This window comes from Megascapheus bottae, chromosome 20, assembly GCF_031878675.1.
Source record: "Megascapheus bottae isolate mThoBot1 chromosome 20, mThoBot2.hap1, whole genome shotgun sequence".
Classification (NCBI taxonomy): domain Eukaryota; kingdom Metazoa; phylum Chordata; class Mammalia; order Rodentia; family Geomyidae; genus Megascapheus; species Megascapheus bottae.
In genome coordinates this window covers 36,232,374-36,254,811 of record NC_143528.1, presented here as the reverse complement: position 1 = coordinate 36,254,811, position 22,438 = coordinate 36,232,374, and the positions used below count along the sequence as shown (strand labels likewise).

Sequence of the window (22,438 nt, the reverse complement as noted above, 5' to 3'; positions counted from 1 at the left end):
CCTCATAGCGTTGAGTCTTTAACGGAGCCATACAAAATATGTGAAGTTACTGTTTGTTTGTTTGTTTGGTGGAACTGGGGTTTAAATTGAGGATTTTATGCTTGCGAGGCTGGTGCTTTCTTCCTCCAGCCACACCTCTAGCCTGAAATCAGTTATTTAAACAATGAAAAGTCATGTTTTGTTTTCTTCTATACAAACATTTCCCCTCTCCTTCTTAAGTTAGGAAATAAAAATACAGCAGATACTAGTAGCTCACACCTACAATCCTAGCTACTCAGGAGGCTAAGAAATGAGGATTGCAGGAGCCAGGAGTTTGGTCTAGTGGTAGAGTGCTTGCCTAGCATGCACGAAGACCTGGCTTTGATTCCTGGGTACCACATACATAGAAAAAAAAAAAGCAGAAATGAGGATTGCAATGTGACGCTAGCCCACACAGGAAAGGCTGTGAGACTCTTATCTCCAATTAATCACCAGAGAACCAAAAGTGCTGCGGCTTAAAGTGGTAGAGTGCTAGCCTTGAGCAAAAGAGTTCTGGGGCAGTGCCCTAGCCCTGAGGTCAAGCCCTATGACCAACAGAAAAAAGAAAAAGAGAGAAAAAAATGTAAACTATGGCTATGGTCGCCAAAACAGAATGTGTTCTCCCCAAATTTTAGCCATGCCTTATTATTTTATTTTTATTTCTTTTTTTTAAAAAAGTTATCTTTTAAGTAGTTGTTGGCTATGCTTTATTATGGCTAAACTGCCAAACTTAAATTTCACTTCTTTTGTTTTGTTTTTGCCAGTCTTAGGCTTTGAACTCAGGGCCTGGGCATTGTCCTTGAGCTTTCTCAAGGCTAGCTTTCTACCACTTGAGCCACAGCATCACTTCCACTTTTGCTTTGTATGTGTGGCACCAAGGAATCGAGCCCAGGGCTTTATACATACTAAGCAAGCACTCTACCATTAGGCCATCCTGGCCCGAGTCCGTGTGTGCGTGCATGTGTGTGATAGGACTTGAACTGCCCCGGGCGCTGTCCCTGAGCTCTTCATCTCAAGGCTTACCCTTGAGCCAAGCCCCACTTTCCATTTTCTAGAGGTTAATTAGAGATAAGAGTCTCAAGGCTTTGTAGTGCCGGGGCTGGCTTTGAACCTTGATCCTCAGATCTCAGCCTCCTGAGTAGACAGGATTACAGATGTGAGCCAGGCTTTACATGACTTCTTGAACATTGTTACCCCTTCCCACATTTTTCTCCCACTTTCCCTCTCCCCACCCCATCTCACTCATCTTGTTTTTCCCTTAACTTCCCATTTTCAAATACACAAACAAACTTATATATAATATACCAGGCACCAAAATCAGAAACAGAAACAAGAGATAAACCTTATGGGGGGAGGAAGAGAAGAAAAAAGAAATAATAGCTTCACGTAGTACATTAAGAACAACAATCACAAAGATAAACCTTTTGTTTCCATTCTTATCTCCAGCTAACCAACAAAAAGCGGGAAGTGTGGAGCTGCGGCTCAAGTAGTAGAGCTCCAGTCTTGAGTGGAAAGGCTTAGGGAGAACATGAGGCCCCGAGTTCAAGCCCCAGTATTGGCATAATTTCTTTCTTTTTTAAGAATGACAAGAAGCATGGGAGGAGATGGGAAGGAGGGAATGGGATAGAAAGAAGGAGCAGATAACACTGTACGAAAGGAAATGTACTTCTTACCTGATCATGTAAATGTAGCTCCACTAGGGCTAGTGGTAGAGTGTTTACCTAGCATGCAGGAAGACCTGGGTTCAATTCCTTGGTATCACATACACAGGAAAAAAAAAAAAAAGCTGAAAGTGGTGCTGAGGCTCAAGTGGTAGAGCTCTAGCCTTGAGAAAGTCCAAGGACAGTGCTCAGGCCCTGAGCTCAAGCCCAGGACTGGCAAAAAAAAAAGCCCACACACGTACACACAAAACAAATGACAAGAGAGACAATGAAGGATTAGAAGGAGATGGTGGCACAGAGACCAAGAACAGATCCAAAGGCCAGGAGATGGGGGGGCGGGGGGAAGGAGGTTCCAAGGTCAGCTCAGCACTGCCATTGTGCCCAGGCCTTGCTTTGCCTGTGTGATGGTTCCTAGCTGATGCCCTGGCCAATGCCCTGAGTCTTCCTGTACTCTGGTAAGCTAGGATGGCAGTAACTAAACCTGAGATTATTCAAACAATGGAGTTCTGTCTCTTAGCCCCCTGCAAAAGCTCTTTCCTCTGTGGTTGAAGTCACCAGTTTTCATCCACTGGGGGCTTTAAAACCCCATCTGGGAGGTGCAGGCAGAGGGCCAGCGCCACCTGAGCAGAAAGTGGTGCAGACACTGGGCGGCCTGCAGCTGGAGCTCAGCTGATCAGGGCTGCCCGCCAGGCTGAGGCCCCGAGCTGTAGACCTGCTGGAGTCTGCCTGCAGGCTTGAAGCCAGCCAGGGCTGTAGGACAGGCATGGGAGGAGGGGCTCAGAAGGTCCCTGCCTGCTGTCCCCTTGCAGATCCTCCCCATCAAGGCCTCACAGAAGAAGCCAGCACTGGCGGCCACTGCCTGCAGATTCCAGGCAGGGACCTGGTGGTGTATTCAAATGATTGGTTGGTGAAAGACTTAGCTCTTAAAAGCAGCCTACTTGGAACAGTCTCCAGGCGCCTGTCCTAGTCAGACTGTCTCTGGGCTCCAAGGAAGCAAAGAAGGGCAGATGGGGGGATTAGGAGAGGAGGGATGGAGTCTCTGCTGATCTGGAGGGTCCCACACTGGCAACTAACAACACAGAATGAACCATCATTCCTTGAGATGGTAACAAAATTCAGCCTGTGTTTAGAAAAGATTGTCACCACAACTCACGTGGACTTCTCCCTGTCAATAAGAATTTCCTGCAGGGGTGTCAGAAGGCATCATGCCAGGCCCTGGCCCCAGCAATTTGCTTTATAATGGGAAATAAGATTGCAAGAGGGAGGAAAAAAAATCTAATCTCACCAGCCCATCTTTCATGCATTGTGAAATAGAAAATGCATTTGGAAATCACAGAGAAACATCAGCAGGAGATTTGCAATTGGAAAAACTGTGAACCAGTTCTGGGGCTTGAAATCATGGCCTGTTCCTTAGCCTTTTTTTTCTCAAGACTGGTATTATACCACTTGAGTCTCAGCTTCACTTCTGGCTTTTTGGTGGCAAAGTCCATGAGATAAGAGTCTCACGTCCTTTCCCACTTGGGCTAACTTCAAATCATCATCTTTAGGGCCGGGAGTTTGGCCTAGTGGTAGAGTGCTTGCCTAGCATGTACAACGACCCAGGTTCAATTCCTCGGTACTATATACATAGAAAAAAGCCAGAAGTGGTGCTGTGGTAGAGCTCTAGCCTTGAGAAAGCCCAAGGACAGTGCTCAGGCTCTGAGTTCAAGGCCCAGACTGGCAAAAAAAAAAAAAACCCACCATCTTTAGATATCAGCCTTCTAAGTAGCTAGGATCACAAATGTGACTCCTCAGTGCCTATCCAAATTCTTTTAATTTAATTTCTATTCAAACAGATAAGAAATCACACTGGAAATAAAAAGGGTCCAGAACAATTGAATGTTTTTGTTTTGTTTTCTTGACTGACTTGTTGCTGAAAAAGAAAGTTAAATATAGGAGATATGGGGCTGGGAGTTTGGCCTAGTGGTTAAAGTGCTTGTCTAACATGCACGAAGACCCGGGTTCGATTCCTCGGTACCACATACATAGAAAAAAGCTGGAAGTGGTGCTGAGGCTCAAGTGGTAGAGCTCTAGCCTTGAGAAAGTCCAAGGACAGTGTTCAGACCCTGAGCTTAAGCCCAGGACTGGCAAAAAAAAAAAAATATATATATATATATATATATATATATATATAGGAGATATGAACAAATTTAAGAATATTGTCCTGGCTTTAGGGTTGGATACATTTAATGTGATTGCAGTTGGAGGATGAAGTTATAATTTGTGATTTCTGAAGTATTTGGGACATGACACAAAAGCTGTTGGGAGATGAGATTCTTTGGAATGTGGAGTTCTAATTTTTAAATATCCACAGTGTTTGTTTTGTAAAACAACTTGGTATTGAATTTTGGCTCAAAAGTTCCACTTTGAAGACAGCTAGGATAACAATCTAAATTGTTCTGATTAAGTGAGCTGACCCTTCTGTTTTTTCAAAATTAGTGAGGAATTTGGTGATTAAATGAATTCTTTTTTCTCCTCATGCTGCTAAGATAAACATTCAAGTTTTGTTTTGTTTTTCCTAGTCAATAGTCTAACATGACAACTGAGCGTTTAAAATCTGAAGGATTTGCATTTACCAATAAATTATTTTACCAAATAAAAATAGGCAAAATACATGCAGATATAATTTTGAAAAAGGCAATACATGTGGAAACATTTTAAATGATTTTCCCTTACTTCGAAATCGGTAGAAATTAGATACTTTTTTTTTTTTTTTGCCAGTTGTGGGCTTGAGCTCAGGGCCTGAGCACTGTCCTTGGGCTTTCTCAAGGCTAGAGCTCTACCACTTGAGCCTCAGCACCATTTCTGGCTTTTTTCTATGTATGTGGTACCAAGGAATCGAACCCAGGTCTTCGTGCATGCGAGGCAAGCACTTTAACCACTAGGCCAAACTCCCGGCCCGAAATTAGATACTTTTATTCACTTTTTATTTTTATTTTTATTTTTTTTTTACCAGTCCTGGGGCTTGAACTCAAGGCCTGGGCACTGTCCCTGAACTTCTTTTGCTCAAGGCTAGCACTCTACCACTTGAGCCACCTTTGGCCTTTTCTGTTTATGTGGTTCTGATGATTCAAACCCAGGGCTTCATGCATGCTCGGCAAAACATTCTACCACTAAGATATTCCCAGCCCTAGATAACTAGGTACATTAAATGAATAAGAACCTATGCCCCAGTATGGTGATGCTGGAATTTGAACCTAGGACTTTATGCATGCTAAGTAACAAGATGGTGTGTGTGGAGGCGCCCGTGCCCACACGCCCACATGTCAGTATTGGGGCTGGAAGTGCCTTTAATTTGTTCAGCTCACTTGTTCAACTGGCACTCTACCACTTGAGTCACACCTCCAGCTCAGTTTTTTTTTGCTGGCTATGTTGGAGCTGGAATCTCTTGGATAAGCTCCAGTATGCTCGGAACTTCAATCTTGCAGAGCATTCTGAGTAGCTAGGATTACAGGCATGAGCTAGAGTGCAGGTAAGCAGCAGGTTGCCTCAAGATGAGATGACAGCTATGTCACTGCTAGGTAACAGGGACATTTTAGCTCCAATCCAATCCCATGGGACCACTGTCATACATGGGGTCTGTTGCTGGCTGGAGTATTACATGATGTGTGACTAAGCATAGATACTTTTGCATCAACCAGGTCAATCTATAATATAAAGGAAGTTAGGCAGTGAATTACGCATAAATAGCTTTATACATGTTTTTCAAAGATAAGAAAACATAACCAGTCCCTAGGGGCTGAGAATGTGCCTCAAGTGGTAAAGTACCTGAGTTCAAGCCCCGGGAGCACTTCCTGCACACACCTGCACACAAGAGCAAGCCTGTGCACACACACTCAAATCCTCCTTGATGTCAACATCAGATTGCCAATTGTTTCCAGTTCTTGGATTCTCTCAAGCACAAGTATTTTGTATCACTGAAGTATTTTATATCACTGGCTCATCTACAGCCTCTGTGGGCCCTGTCCCCCTCCTGGCCTTCCCCCAATGGCTGGCCTAAGGTAACACACACCGTGGAAAGTGAACCATGGATGGGGGACTACTGCCCCTCCTCCCTGTGTCATGGGCTTCACCCTGCTTTCCTGGAGCTGTGACCCTGTCAAGATGCTCTATCTATCCTCTACTCCCAACTCAGGTTTGCTGAGTTTCCCAAGGCCAAACTCAAGTTCTAGTGTTATTTTTTTTAAAAGAATCTACTCTCACTTTTTCTTTTAGTTTGAACTCAGGTCCCCACTCTTGCTAGGCAGGTGCTTTATCACTTGAGGCAACGCCCCCTCACCCCCCAAGTCCCCTTCCACCTCAGCCTGTCAGCACTTGCATCACAGAAAACCTACACCTACTCACACCCCGCTTCCTGGGGTGCTTCCAGCCTGCTGCAGCCCTGCTGGAAGTCACACGGCTGATTTGGTATGCATGACAAACTCAGTATCACAATGCCAACCATGCACCAAAGCCTATTCCTTCTGCCTGCAATCCTTCCTGGCAGGTCCCTGGGCAAGGTGACTTCAGATTCTCCCTGAGGGCTGGAGAAGTCCTTGTTCTGCCCTTTTAAGATAGGCAGGGTGGGACTGATGGGAGGGCCAGGCTGGTAGCAGCATCCCAGTAGTGGGGGCTGGTCCAATCTGGGCGTGGAGGGAGTGTTCTGCCCTCCAGTGAGAACGGCAAGGGGCAAGGTGCCAGAGATGTAGGTTTGGGGTCCACATCCTGGGGATTGATGTTTGGACAAAGGAAAGGGGCAGCCTACTACTTAGGAACCCCATAGCAAGAGGCTCATGACACATATACACAACCCCCCGCCCCCCCCACATCCCAGATAGCTCATGTGGGATTACAATTCAATCTGAGGATCACAGTTCAAAGCCAGTCCAGTCAGGAAAGGCTGTGAGACTCTAATCCCTAATACATTAACAAAAAAGCTGATAGTGTAGCTGTGACTCAAGTAAAAGCAGTTCAGGGACAGTAAAGTTCCAGGATGGGGGGTGTGGAGAAACAAAATTGAGGTGCCTCAACTGAATTTAACAGGTGATCTGGCTACTTGGTCATGTTATCCATAGGCCTTCAGAATAGTGGGCACTAGGAGAAGTTACCTGTGCAAGGTACCTGCATTAGATAGCACTCGGGTGCCCTTTCTCTCTTCATATTGGTGTGCAAGGGGTCCAAATGGAGGGCTGCAAGGCCATTCAACCTCTGCCATGAACACCGCACCAAATGGCCTTCTTTTGGCATAGTCTCATAGCTTCTAGGCCTTAGGGAAACCTAACTCCCTCCCTTATCTTTTAACAGAGCCTTCGGGGGAGGAGATAAAGATTGTAAATATGGTCCCGTGGTGGGCCCTACCCCCTTTTTTCAAACCCTCTTGTACTGGGAGCTTGAGCTCAACCTATCCCTTAGCTGTTTTTGCTGAAGGCTATTGCTCTACCACTGGAGCTACAATTCCACTACCAGCTTTCTGGTGGTTCATTGGTGATGAGAATCTCAGCAACATTCCTGCCTGGATTAGATTCAAACCATGATCCTCAGACCACAGCCTCCTGAGCAGCTAGGATTACAGGCATGCAGGCCTACCATTACTAGAGGGAAGTCACCCAGCTTTCAACGTTTTGCTGCCATTTGGCTATGGCAAGAGAGCCATAGGCCACTTGAGGCTTAGCTCTAGAGCTACAGTCCCCCCCCCCTCACCCCCACAAGTCTGGTTGTCTCACCCTTGACACCGAAAGAGGCACAAAGAGCCTGCAGGCCAGCCAGCACCCGCACCTTGCCTCTGCCTTGTGACTGTGCTTAATTTAGGCCAAATGAAAACAACTCCCAAAATAGACGTGCTCCAAGAGGCAGCTGCAGCTGTGAAGCGCCACCAAAAGGGAAATGTGCAGGTGACACGGGGGCCTACTTCTCTTCAGGTGTTATGTAACCCAGGCGGGGAAACTGGGACCAGATATCTGCAAAGGGAAGCCAGCCTGCCCCTCCCCTCCCTCAGCTTCTCTCCCCCACCAGCCCTCCTCATACCATAAGCCAGCTCCAAGGTCACCCCCACACATTCACACCCCCCTCCCCCCCCCCCGTGTCCTGTGTGCCTGAGAGATCACATGGCTTCAGAGTGGATTGCATCTGACCCTAGGGCTGGGGGACACGAGTGGAGGAGAGAGAGGACAAGATGGACAGCTGCAAGGCCAGAGGAAGTCTGGGGCGGGAGGGACAGCCCTGTGGCTGCCACTTGCTTTGTCTTCCTCATCTTTGCCACAAGCAGGAAGGGTCTAGTGATGCAGAGTCTCCCTCCTCTGCTGTCACTCATCTCTCCGTGGCTCCAGGGCTCAGTTCTGTGGGCTGAGCCCCTGCTGTGAAGAATATCTTCTTCTTACCACCGCCCCCCCCACAAAGGGGGAAAGTCCAGGATGCAGACAAGGTAGAGTTGAGGACAGTGGAAAACACCAGAGGAGAGTATGGGGTGGGGTGGAAGCCCCGAGGGGAGGCACAGAGGCATCAGGGGGCAGACACAGGACCATGATGCCTTCCTGAAGAAGTCATGTGGAAGGAGAGATAGAAAAGTTGAAAAGAAGGCAGCTAGCATAGGAAGGGAACAAAGGCTATAGAAGGCCCAGATGAAGGAGAGAAAGCATGTGCAAAGGCACAGAGGCCAAATGGACAGTATGCTTTCATGAAACCCAGCAATTCTTGCAGAATGGCTGGCAGATAGATTATAAAAGGGGGTGGCAGGGAGAGGTCTTTAATGTCCCTGGGAATACAATACTCTAATTCTCCTCTACAACTTCCCTTTCTCCCATCCCCATTACGTGTACTTCTGGGATGTTGGCGGTTTTCTAACTTGATTTGTAGGAACGCTTTTTAAATGATCAGTTTTTTGTTTATGTGATACTGAGGAATCAATCCCAGGGCTTCATGCACTCTACCTCTAAGCCACATTCCCAGCCTAGGAATGCTTTATAAACTCTGAATATAGGTTCTTTACTGCTACAGAATTATCTATCTATCTATCTATCTATCTATCTATCTATCTATCTATCGATGTCATATTATGTATCTGCAATATATGGTCGCAAATGAGAGAAAATATTTTTGTTTTAAATATAGTCAAACCAATATGTCTTTCTTTGTATAGTTTATGGTTTATTTGTTGGGTTTTGTTCTCCCATTCCCTCTACATACATGGATAAATTTCTTTCTCTGCCTTAAGGTTATGGAGATAATTCTCTATTTTTTTTCTAAAGGTATAAAAAGATTTTATTTTGCCTGGGCGTGGTGGCTCACGCCTATAATCCTAGCTATTCAGGAGGCTGAGATCTAAGGATCGCAGTTCAAAACCAGCCTGGGCCCTAAAGTCTGTGAGACTCTTATTTTCAATTAACCATCAGAAAACTGGAAGTAGCTCTGTGGCTCAGGGGGTAGGGCTGAAGAGTTTAGGGACACCATTCAGGCCCAGAGTTCAAGTCCCATGACCAATAAAAACAAAACAAAAAGCTAAAATGCTAGAATATATTTTTTTTGTCGGTTGTGGGACTTGAACTCTGGGACTGGACGGTGTCCCTGAGCTCTTCAGCTCAAGGCTGCTGCCCTACCGCTTTGAACTGCAATCCTCAGATCTCAGTCTCCTGAGTAGTTAGGATTACAGGTGTAATACTGCACCTGGCAGTATTTTAGTTTTTAATCTACCTGAAATTTGTTCTAGGTAAAATATAGTTCTACCATCTCATTTTATTTTTTCCAAAGGAATTCCATTGCCCCAGCACTACTTAGTCAGATAAATTGCTCTTCCTCTGATGTCTCATGTTACCTCTGTCAGGTAAGAGAGTTTGTAATAAGAAGCAAAAAAACCAGCCTGGGACAACACCCAGGCGGAGTTCAAGTCCCACAGCCAACCAACCAAACAACACTAAAACAAAACAAACAAACAAACAAAACACCAACAAAAAACAGTTCTGGATATCTGCAACAGAAAGCTTTCTACTGGCTTTATAGGAGCTCATGCCTGTAAACCTAACTTCTCAGGAGCCTGAAATCTGAGGAGTGGTTGGAAGCTAACTCAGGCAAAGAAGAATCTGTGAGACTCTTTCTCCAATGAACTTCCAAAAACGTGGAAGCTGAACTGTGGCTCAAGTGGTAAAGAACTAGCCTTAAGCCAAAAAGCTTAGGGACAGTGCCCAGACTCTGAGTTCAAGCCCCAAACTGGCACACACACACACACACACACACACACACACACACACACACACCTTTATATTGCTTAGCACGCATTTTCTTTCAGTTTCTCTGATTCTTTTATTGAATTGAAGTATTGCACGCTTCAGAGCTTCATAAGTAATGAATGATATCAGTATGGAGTAATTCTTGTTTCAGACATGTAAAACTACCCTGTGTGGTAAAGGTTCCACAGGGAAACAGGTCATCACTGTCATCACCAGCCTCAGGGTATTCACATATGTACACTTCCTTCCATTGCTTGCGAGCTGGCGGAGAGAGCTTTCCAATTCCTCATTAAGAATGAACTAAATGAAGATTCTACTCTGCGGGCGTGCGTGTGTGTGTGCATGCGTGTGTGTGTGTGTGTGTGTGTGTGTGTGTGTGTGTGTGTGTGTGTGACTGCTTCACCTTTTGAAAAGCTGTTTCTTTAGCAGTCACAGATCCATAACATTTGGCTTTAAACAAACACAAAGTCCCTTTAGAAGCATCATTGACTTGTAGAAGCTCTTCCACAAAAACAGAATAACAGCCAACTCATAGATATATGGACCATATTTACAGGAGTAGCCATAGCTGTGCTCTGACTGGCCAGGAATACAAACCAATAGTGCAGACGTTCTCGTGCATCTATACCTTCGAAGGGAATTTTCAACACTGTGATAACATATTCAAGAATGGATATATATTGGGCCGGGAGTTTGGCCTAGTGGTTAAAGTGCTTGCCTAGCATGCATGAAGACCCGGGTTTGATTCCTCGGTACCACATACATACAAAAAAGCCAGAAGTGGTGCTGAGGCTCAAGTGGTAGAGCTCTAGCCTTGAGAAAGTCCAAGGACAGTGCTCAGGCCCTGAGCTCAAGCCCAGGACTGGCAAAAAAAAAAAAAAAGAATGGATATATATATATTAGTTATGCATGCATACATGTATGTATTTGGCTTAACCTAATCCTATCCACACGGGCTACCTACTATTGAGTTACCTACTACTTAGTTTATTCCTCTTTTGCAGCTCAGATTCTCTTGTCTTACTGTTGGTTAACTAAATGCCTGTGCTTCTATTAAGACACAAAGGCCCACAAGGTGCTGCCTGTACCATGGAGATAACCATCAGAGCCCGGACCAAGGCTCTGCATGAGGTTGTCCCAGTGGGTGTTTACATGGAATTGCACTTGCTCCTCTCACCTTCCCCAGCAGAGGCCACATTTTTTTTTCTTTGATAGTCCCTGGAAAGTGTTAAGGGGCCATCCACCCTCAGAAGTTGGTGGCAACTGGCCTAGAAAGACTTTAGGGGTATAGCTATCCATTAGATGAGAGAATGACTGGAAAGAACTCTAGGGTGTGGCCTTGGGGGACATTCCCAGTCACAAGGAGCTTTAGCTATCAGGCAGGGATAAGGTGAACACATGGCCTGGTGCTGGTCACGTGCTCACCTGCCTTTAGTATGTGGCAAGTACTCAAAGGAACGATGCTGCTGTTGCCATGGGAACAGCCAGAGTGGCACAGGCTGCCAGTGAAGCAGGACCCCCTGGAGATAGAGAGCAGAGGTGAGGGGACCACCTACCTTCCCCCTTCCTTTTTGCAGATGGACTCACGGCTTCTTGCAGACAACGAGCCCCTGCCTCGTACTAGACTGCCGTCTGCATTTCAGCTTCTAGAAGAAAGCTGACACTGGCTAGCCATGCAGCTCCCACAGCATCTCTGTGGACCTGCGGCCCTAAGACTTTCTGGATGGCAGGAAGTCCTGAAGAGATGCCATTCCATACTGAACTGGCACCAACTGGCACCTTCTGAACTGCCTGCCGTCTTGGAGTTTTATTTGATTCTTCTTATGGAGCTAAGGATTGAACTCAGGTACTACCCATGCGGGGTAAGTACCATACCCAGCTACGCCCTGCAGTGTGGACGTACCTCATGCAACTTGGTTTTCAGTATGTTTAAGAGTTTTTCCTGTGTTTGTTTTGGTTTTGGTGGATAGTGTTTGCAAGGAATGAGACTTGAACTCAGAGCCTGGGTGCTGTCCCTTAGCTCTTTCGCTCAGGGCTGGCACTCTACCACTTGAGACACGACTTCTGGCTTTTTTGTGGCGTTATCGGCCTAGTGAGTACAAAGCCCTGAGTTCAAATCCCAATACCAGCAAGGAGAAGAGGGAGACAGAATAAAAAGCAGTCAACACCCCCTCCTCACTACCCTGGCCTGCCTCGGGGGCTACCGGCCTCCTCCCTTCCTTGCTCAGTGGGCAGCAGCTGCTCATCTCCTCTTCCTGTCTTTGGCCCCACACTGGCGGTGCCTGTCACTCATCTGTACTTCTAACACCAGGGACTGTCAGGCCTGGTGGCTCATCAGAGTCCCTGGGGAAGCGCCGTGAAGCACGGAGTCAAGTAGGCCTTGCCCTCCAAGTCAGACAGGAGTTGCCTGGGGTGAGGCCAGGTGCTGCTGTTTCCAGAGACTTGTTATGGGGTCTGCAGCCTGGGCTGAGAACCCGGAGCAGGTGTGTGCATTGCCCCATATGGATTCCTTGCTTTTTCCCTGTGGAGGAGTTCTCTAAAGGGAAGGCCAGGTTTGGAGTCCAGGTGTGCTTAGTGAAAATACAGCAGGAGATCCAGGATCTTGTCCAGGGCTTGGTCACCTGCCGCAGGACTCTTGCCCATGTGGGTGGCACCTTCTTGAGCACCGGCTGGCATCACCGACTGGGCTGGAGCTCAGCCCAGCTGTCCTGTTGTGGCTCCTCTTCTGTAGGCGCTGGCCACGCTGGGTGGGGGAGGGGAGGTTCCAAATCCACCCAGATTGGGAACTCTGAGAAAGATCATCCTTCTTATCTATTGAGCTCAAATCCTGAACATCCATCTCCTGACACGGGTCCCCGAGCTTCGCCTCTCCGTGCATCTTTCATGTCCCTTCTGCCTGCCAACCTCACAATATCCCCTGAAAAGCAAGAGGGACAGGAAGAGACATGGCTTGGCTGCTCTACGCGTTGATTCAGAATTCAAAAGAGGAATGCTGGGAAATCCTCCCACCCTTCTTTTCTGATTCTCTCACACCCTCTGTGTATACTCCTCTCCCTAGAACTTTCTGGAACTTTCTCCAACTGCCTTCCCAACAGCCAACTGCCGTCCCCACTCCTGCGCTCCAGGAACAGTCCCTAATACTCCCAGACTCACACCAGCAGACTCTGACTGCCACAAGGGCCCAAACTGTGGGGCACCCTGGAGGAAACGCTCCTATCTCCCCGGACGCCAGCTGCCAGCCACCAGCTCCTGTCCTGCTCTGGGTAAGTGGCAACAGCTCCTCTTGCCTGTGATATGAGAGAGAGGCCTTGGCCCAGAAAGCTGGCAGGAACTAGTGTTGAGGTGACAATTCTGTCTCAGTATTAATAATTTGGGGACACTAGCATGGCATTTCTGGGACTCTTTAGTGTGTATTTCCTTGCTGGGGCACTGGGATTGAGCATGGCTGAGCTAGCAGGCCTTCTTTTTTTTGTCAGTCATGAGGCTTGAACTCAGGGCCTGGGAGCTGTCCCTGAGCTTTTAAAAGCCCAAGGCTAGTACTCTACCATTTTGAGTCACCAGTTCCACTTCTGGTTTTCTGGTGGCTAACTGGAGCTAAGAGTCTCATGGCTTTCCTGCCCTGTCTAGCTTTGAGCCGCAATCCTCAGATCTCAGCCTCCTGAATAGCTAGGATCACAGGTGTGATCCACCCGTGCCTGGCCAGGCCTTACTTCTGACAGACTCATCTTTTTATTGTGGGGAGGGGTCCTTATTTTCTCCTCCATGAAAGACGATCTCCATTCCCTCTCATCTTTTAGGGTGTGAGGAACAAGAGATTGGATCTGTACTTGATGAAAGAACAAGGTTTGCTTTCATTGCCTGTGCTTTGGGCACCATATATAAACCATTGCCAGGCCCAAGGCCTCGAATGCTTCCCCTATATTTTTTTCTAGGAGTTACATAATTTTAGCTCTGAACCTTTAGATCGTTGATGCATTTTGAGAATGGTGTTTGGGGAGTCTTACATGTGGCTTTCCGTCCGTACTGGAACCCTGTGTTCAAATGTCTGTCGTTCTTCCCCCATCCAGTGTTATTTGTACTTACCATTATTGAAAATCTTTTGAACAATGTGTGTATGTGTGTGAATGTCTGGGTTTTCTGTTCTATTCTAAGGGCCTCTTTGTCTTTGTGTTAGTATCACATTGCTTAGCTTAGTTGGAAGTTTTGGGGTTGTTTTTTTGTTTTTTTTTTTGCCAGTCCTGGGCTTAAACTCAGGGCCTGAGTTCCATTGGTCTTTCTCAAGGCTAGAGCTCTGCCACTTGAGCCCACTGTACCACTTCTGGCTTTTTTTTTTCTTTCTTCTGTGTGATACGAGGAATCGAACCTGTCTTTGTGCATGCGAGGCAAGCATGCTACCAGTTAGTCCTCCAACCAACTGTGTTTTTTTTTTCTTCTTTCGTTTTCTTCAGTAGAACTCAGGACTTGGCTCGTGCTGGGCAGGTTCTGTGCCCTGGAGCACATGCCCAGACAGCCTCCAATTATGTTCTTTTCATGACTGTTAGGCTACTTGAAATCCTTGAGATTTCAAGGATGTGAATTTTAGGATAGACTTTTCTGTCTTTGCAACAAACAACCACTGGGAATTTGATAACACTGTTTTGTATGACCCTCTATAGGTAACTTCTCATCTTTAACAAAATTGTCTCCCAAGTTGTGCACCTGGTTTATCTCTACACTTGTCTCTTTGATTTTTTTTTTTTTTTTTTGCCAGTCCTGGGCTTGAGCTCAGGGCCTGACCACTGTCCTTGGACTTCCTCAAGGCTAGAGCTCTACCACTTGAGCCTCAGCACCACTTCTGGCTTTTTATCTATGTATGTGGTACCAAGGATTCGAACCCGGGTCTTCATGTATGCTAGGCAAGCACTTTAACCACTAGGCCAAACTCCCGGCCCCTCTTTGATTTCTTTCAGCAACCCTTTGTAGTTTGTAGTGTATAACACCTCCTTGGTTAAGTTTATCCCTCGTATGTTATTTTTGATGCTATTGTAAATAAAGTTGTTTCGCTAATTTCCTATTGAGTTTTTTTTTATTGTTAGAGAACCAAAACACATTTGACTTTTGAATGTTGATTTTGTATTCAACTTCGTTGAATTTGCTTATTGGCTCTGGCACAGTTTTTCTCCTTTCTTTTTGAATTATTAGGATCTTTGGAATCTAAGATTATTCCATCAGTAGAGAGAAATCCTTGTATTTCTTTCCTTCTCATTTAGGATCTTCTTCCCTCCCTTTTCTCCCTCCCTCTTTCCCTCTTCCCTCCTTCCTCGTGCTGAGTGCTCACATTCTCCGTGCATGTGCTCAGTTCACTGCTGGTAGGTTTTGGATTATTACTTCAGTCTCCTTACTAGACAGAAACCTGTCCTGATTTCCCAAGACCTTCATGGCTTAGTCTTTAGTAGGTGTTATGTGTCTGGAAAATGGTCCATGTTATCTAGGTCGTCCAATTTGTTCAATAACCAATGACTTTGTCAAATTGTTCATACCAATCTTTTATAAACTTTTTTGGCAGTCACGGAGCTTGAACTGTGGGCCTGGGCACTGTCCCTCAATTCTTCAACGCAAAGCTAACGCACTACCACTTGAGCCACAGCGCCACTTCCAGTTCTCTGTTGATTAATTGGAGATAAGAGTCTCACAGAGTTTTCATGCCTGGACTGACTTTGAACCTTGATCCTCAGATCTCAGCCTCCTGAGTAGCTAGGATTACTGGTGTGTGCCACAGTGGCCTAGCTAAACCTTTTCATTTCTGTAAAATGGCATTTAATGAATTTCTTCATTTCTGAAAGCTGTGTTTGTCAGGCTCCAGCTTACTTGTTCTGTGTTTTGTTTTGTTTTGTTTTTTATTTTTTTTTTGCCAGTCCTGGGCTTGAGCTCAGGGCCTGAGCACTGTCCTTGGACTTTCTCAAGACTAGAGCTCTGCCCCTTGAGTCTCAGCACTACTTTCTGGCTTTTTTCTATACATGTGGTGCCGAGGAATTGAACCCGGGTTTTCGTGCATGCTAGGCAAGCACTCTACCACTAGGCCAAACTCCCCGCCCCCAGCTTACTTCTATTTATTTATTTATTTATTTATTTTTGTGGGTCAGGGGCTTGAACTCAGCCTGGGCACTGTGCCTGAGCTCTTCAGCTCAAGGCTACCATCCTACCTTTGAGCCAAGCCCCACTTTCTCATTTTCTAGAGGTTAATTGGAGATAAGAGTCTCAGGTTCTTTTGTGCCCGGGTTGGCTTTGAACCTTGATCCTCAGATCTCAGCCTCCTGAGTAGCCAGGATTACAGGCATGAGCCACTGTGCCCGGCTAGGCCCCACCTCTGTTTTACTTCTGATTTTTAGTACTTTGAGCTTTCTAAAGTTAGTCAGTTTTGTGCATTTTTTTTCAGAGAGCCATGTGTTGGTTTTGTTGATTTCCTCTATTGTTTGTCTGTTCCCTATTTTATTTAGGAATCACTAATTCCTCCTCTCTCCCTCCCTCCCTGTCCCCCTTGGTGATACTCAGAGCTTGCTAGGCAAAGCGCTCTATTACTTGAGCCATACCTCCAGCCCTATTTTGCTTCAGTTTTGTTTGTTTGTTTTCCTAGATAGGGTCTTGCTTTTCTTGCCTGGGCCAGCCTTGATTGAAATAGCTATTTTATGCCTTCTACGTAACTCGGATGGCAGATGCACATCTATTTTTCTTTTCCTGTGGCTTCTACCTTTTAAGTTTATGAAGGGTTGTTTTGGGGCCTAACAATCACTCTGATGTGAGAATGACCAGGATGCATGTAAGGCATGCACATTAGCAAAGGTGCATTCTGTGTTCTGCCCCTGCGTGGACTGCTAGCTCCACTTGGTTCCCAGTGCTGTTTAATCCCTCTGTTTCTTTATGGAATTTCCAGTTGGTCTCTCCCTATGTCAGTATAGAGTATGGAAAGCAGGGCATGATGGTATACATGTGTAGCCCAGCCATTTGTCTGATGGAGCTTGGGAGTCACAGCAAGTTTCCTGAGGAAATGACACCCAGCAGAGGCTGTCGCCACCACCGAGAGCCTCGCCTTGAAGGCTCCGGTACAAGAAGGGTCTCGAGGGACTAGAGAACACGTGAGTGGCTAGAGAGACAGGAAAAGCCAGATGGTGTAAGGCATTGTGGGCCACATGGGTGATTCTGGGCCTCCTCCCATGACCCAGTTTATAGGGGTATAAGTGGGAGGTAGCAGAGAGACGGGTTGGGGCGGGGAGGAAAGGATTAAGAGCATATGACTGAAGGGTAGTTACTTGCCTAGCAAGCACCAGACACAGAGTTCAATCCTCTAAATGAATGGCTAAGAATGTGGACTCTGGGGCTAGACTGCCTGGGTTCAAATCCCACCTCTGCCTTTTGCTAGCTGTGTGACCTAGGTCAGGTTAGCTAACCTCCCTGTGCTTCAGTCTTTCCCCCCTGTATAAAGGGGTGACAATGTGCAGGGTGTTTGGCACATGGTGACTGGACTCGCTGTGGCCAGTGGGTGTGGCAGGAGCAACCCCTGCCAGGGACTTCATGCCAGGCAGCTGTTTTACGTTCTGGCTAAGAGCTGTTGGCACCCAGCAGAAGTCCTGGCATTGGGAGTGGCTATGTCATCGGAAGCTCTTGGCCTTGGGCAGTCATTCTGGTGGCACTGCCACTGGCTCGGGCTGTCCTGGGAGTTGCCTGCCACTGGCTTGGGCAGACCTGGGTGCTGCCTGAGGACCCGTCTTGCAGGGCCCAACCTGAGACCAGGTGACCCGTTAAGTACGTGGATGAGCTGGAAGTTATCGAGGGCTGACGGTGTGCCTAGCACCTGAGTCCACGTCTTGCACGACCCTTTGCATTCTCTCGGGAAGGAGGCCGCTGTTAGGCAAGCTGCACTGGGGGGCGGTGGGGGGCGGGTCCTGGGGAACGTTCCAGGAAGCCAGAGCAACTGGTCCTGCTTCAAGGAGCCCGAGGACTGAGAAGAAAATGTAATCTGTAGCCCCAAATAGGGGCTCTGTGTCTGTCTCTGTGTCTGTCTCTGTGTCTGTCTGTTTCAGTACTCAGGTTTGAACCCAGGGCTTCACACACATTAAGCAAGTACTCTACCGCTTGCATCATGCCCCCAGCCCCTTTGTATTTTGTGTTTGAAATGGGGTCTCAGGGCCTTCATCCAGGCCGGGAGGTGGGTGGTCATTAGCTGCAGGTGTCGGCCTCCCCTGCGCTCACCTGGGCTCGGTCCCACCCCTAGGAAGGCCACTCTAGCAACTGCTTTTGTTGTAGGTGCCAGCGAGTTGGACAATGAGGCTGGTGGCAGCAGCGCTGTGGCTGGGTCTCGTGACAGTGGCCACTGGAAACAAGGACGCCCCGTGTGTCTATGAGGCCCTGGTGGATGAAGACACTAGGTTATGCAAGTAAGGAGGGGTGGGGCGGGCCTGGAGAGGGGGCCTGGGGAAGGGGTCCGGGGAGGGGGCCCAGAGCAGTACTGAGGCCTTGTGGACCCATCTTGCAGGGCACCCACTCAGTGGGTGGCACCATTGGTGGACTTTCAAGCAGGCTTTATCTTGTTTTCCAGAGACCTGTAAACACGGTGTGTGTTTAGGGGAGGGGCACCTGCTGGACCCCGGGGAGAGGCCCCCCCTCCCTGCAGTCCAGAGTGCTTTGCAACCAAGTTGGCATTTTACTGAGAAGTTGGAAGCTGTCTGTAATCAGATCCTCTCTGCAAGAGAGATTTTTCTCCCCTGTAATGGGCCAGGTGCGTCTGGCCAAGTGGAACCAAAGTAAATTCTGTCCCAGGAGTCTGGCTCAGCCCCTCCTCGCTCATCCACCCTTGGTTAGAAAAGCCAGTCTTCCCCAGTTTATTTGCATGTGTGAAAGCAGAGCAATGGAAAGTGTGAAGCTTGTCTTAAGAAGTGGAGGGTAGGGGGGGGAGAGAGTAACAGAGGGAGTGAAGAGAATTGGGGTACATTGCATGCATGTGTGGAGATGCCACAATGAAACGTCCCCTGGGCCTGCTGTTTGCTACTGGAAGGAAGGGAGAAAGGAAGGAAGGAAGTGTCCCGTGGGAATTTGATCACAAGGTGCTGAGAAACTACATATGGAGAGGTTGAGTCGGGAATCTTTATTAGAGAGCTGGTGACTACGAATGGACTCCTACCCCTCCCCACCCCCAAGTTGCATCCTCCAATGCACTTAATACTAAGCCACAGGAGTAGTAAAGCAAGTTCAGGAAATAGCAAACCAGACCAGCTGTAACGGGGAGTTGAACAGGGGACGCCATGGTGACCTAAGAGGAGTCAGGAGAGCCAGCATGCCCATGGCAGCAGGGGTGGAGGGGCTTAGGTCAGGTCATGGGAAGCTCCAGAGCTCACAGGTCCCAGAAACGACTGTCCAAATTTCTGTCACATCTGCTTCTAAGAATTTAGGCACCCATTACCTGGGGGAGGGTGGGGACAGAATGAATTTCACCTCTAAGAATTTTCAGAGAGTCCCCAGCAACCACCAAGATGCCAAAATAGTACCAGTTAGACTCAGTATTCATATTTCAAAAGGAGGGAAGGAGAGAAGGAAGAAAGGGAGGGAGGCAGGCCCGTCCTCTCCCTTCTCAGCTTACCTGCCAGGAGACCCTGTGCTAATCACTCACTTTTCTCTGGGCCCCAGTTTACTCAGCCAGGAGATGAGGCTAATAAAGCTGCATTGAATTATCACTGTGCTAGCATAAGTACATTACATGGCTAATCTGTGTGGATGGCCCCAAAGTTTCCATTCCCTGCTCCCCCTTCTTTCTCCCCCTCTCCCTTCCCTTCTCTTCCCCTCCCTCCCTCCCTCCCTCCCTCCCTCCCCCCTTTCTCTCCTGGTCCTTTATGTAACACAGGGTCCTGCTCTATTCTGTAGGGCTCCCCAGCTCTTATCAAGGGGAGCAGGACAGTCCCCCAGATCTCAGGTTGGGATTTAGAAAATGTCCTATATTGAAGAAAACCAGGTACAGCCAAGGTGCCTGAGCAGTAGATTCCCTTGGACTTGAACCCAAGTTTTCACATGCTCGCACACTCAATTTCACTTCTGACTCAGGCCATCCTAGGATAATCCTGATCTTCTCAGAGGTGATTCGGTGATTGGCAGCTCTGGGCCATCTGCACATCTAATAAACTGAGCCTTCGATGAGGCTGCCAGACAGGCCAGAGGCCTTGGTTGTCCCCTCCAGACCCTCCTACACAGCAAGGGGCAATCTCTAAATGCTGCAATGGGGGCAGAGCGCAGGGGCATGAACCCCTCCCCTGGTCTCCTGGCACATGCTCTCTGGGGCTCACTCCCCAGACAGTGATTTGCTGATTTCACTTGTTCTGTGTGCACACGCGCGGTGTGGCTATGCCCGCGTGTGGGCCTGCGGAGGGTTGGTGCTGGGGATGGAACTCAGGGCCTTGGTCTTCCCAGGATGCTGCCCTATCTGCTTAAGCCACATCTTCAGTCTTTTTACCTTTTCTTTTTTCATTATTATTATTATTTATTATTATTATTATTTGCCAGTCCTGGGGCTTGAACTCAGGGCCTGGTCCTTGGACGCATTTTGCTCAAGGCTAGCATTCTGCCACTTGAGCCATAGCACCACTTCTGGCTTTTTCTATGTATGTGGTTCCAGGAAATCTAACTCAGGGCTTCATGCATGCTAGGCAAGCACGCTACCACTAGGCCACGCTCCTGGCCCTTGTTTTAACTTTATTGACTTTATTCAGACTTGCCTCAAACATTCCTCCTCCCCCCTGCCTCCTGAAGAGAGAGCATTACTGGTGTATGCCACCCTGCCTAGCTTAGCTATTTAACTGTTTCAACATTTGCAGCAGTCCTTCTGAGATTGAGCCAGAGAGAGGGGGAGTAGGAGTGGGGGTGGGGAGGGACACCTCTGTCCTCCACACCTCCTCCCAGAGCCTCAGTTTCCTGCCTGTGTTTGGGTACCCACAGAGGGACCTCTGTCTGTCCCTTGGGAACTATGGCAGAACCAAACCAAATGATTCTTAAAATAAGTGAAGTGAGAACTGGTGTTCTAAGATGTCTTCAGAAGTGCTAATGCCATGGATGAAACTAGAGCAAATCACGTTGAATGAGACAAGCCAAGACCGAAGGAACAAAAGGCGCACGGTCTCCTTGATAAGTGGATGTTAGATCCAAACAGCACAAGAGCCATGACTCAATACTGGGGTACTCAAGGTCATTGACATGAACTTGGAGATAGGAATATAACTATATAGACATGTAAATCTATGATAGATATGATGGGAGATATATTCTGTAGACATACTGATATATAGTTATGTATCTATGACATACAAACTCTCAGTTTAATTTTAATTTGTTCTTCAATTTGTGTGCCAGGGATTGTATATAGAGATTCCATTCTTGAATACTTGTTTGTTAAACTTGGCATTTGAAATAGGATGTAAAAAAGGGCCGTCACTATGTACACAGTTGAACTTTTGTTCAATGTCCCGGAGTCCTGGTGTGCAGCAAGCTGGGGTACCCAGTACCCTGGATCTGCTGCCGGCTGCTGGCGGGGCTGCCCGCGCCCTCGGCTGGACTCTGGAGCTGTGGGAATGCAGGAAGGCAAAGCAGGGCTCCCCACAGGAAGCTGGCTCTGGCCTCCTCCCACCACCATGTCTATTAACAACTTGAGTTTTTTTTTTTTTTTTTTTTTTTTTTTTGCCAGTCCTGGGCTTGAGCTCAGGGCCTGAGCACTGTCCTTGGACTTTCTCAAGGCTAGAGCTCTACCACTTGAGCCTCAGCACCACTTGGGGCTTTTTTCTATGTATGTGGTACCAAGGAATCGAACCCGGGTCTTCATGCATGCTAGGCAAGCACTTTAACCACTAGGCCAAACTCCCAGCCCATTAACAACCTAAAAGACACTGCCCAAGTTCACCTGACGACATACAACCAGCCCACTGTATCCACAGCCCTGCATCCACGGATTCAACCAAGCACAGGCAGGAAAAAAATATACTGGGGGGAGGGGGATTTGTGTGTGTACTGAACATGTGCAGGTTCCCTTTTGGCATTTCATTCACTGTTCTAGCAGCGATATGCACAGTGTTTGTGCTGAGGTAAGTGTCCTAAGATGGCTGGACCTACACAGGGGCGAGCTGGCGATGTGTCTTCATGATCCAGAGCACTCGCCTGGCAAACACAAGGCCCCGCTCACCCCCAAAACAAAGCCCTCCAGGAGGGCTGCACATGTTTGGTGCAGTCACCTTGGTATTTTGTATATGAGACTGGAGCATCTAAGAGTTCCGTATCCATGGGGGGTGTTGGACTCCGTCCCTGGTGAGGCTGAGAGACGGAGCTCTATTCTTAGGAAATAAACACTGCTGATGACTGGTCCGCTCACAGAACGCCAGGCCCTAATCTAAACACTGGCCAGTGACTCCTCACCCTATCCCTGTGAGGCTGGTACTGTGTCCCCATTTTGCAGGTAAGGAGACCAAGGCACAGGGAGGACAACGACTCGGGTCACATGACCAGCTAGTGCCAGGT

At 47.6% G+C, this 22,438-nt stretch overlaps 1 protein-coding gene across 2 annotated transcripts in view; it reads left to right on the top strand.

The window, feature by feature from the left end:
* The first annotated feature begins 13,143 nt into the window (after positions 1–13,143).
* The window catches only part of Pebp4 (phosphatidylethanolamine binding protein 4), a 167,585-nt gene continuing 158,290 nt past the window's right edge, over positions 13,144–22,438 (top strand). For both annotated transcript variants that reach the window (XM_090354320.1, XM_090354319.1), the window contains exons 1-2: positions 13,144–13,179; positions 18,197–18,327. In XM_090354320.1, the coding sequence (XP_090210446.1) occupies positions 18,215–18,327 (113 nt within the window). In that variant the 5' untranslated portion in view covers positions 13,144–13,179; positions 18,197–18,214. The remainder of the gene's footprint in view (positions 13,180–18,196; positions 18,328–22,438) is intronic.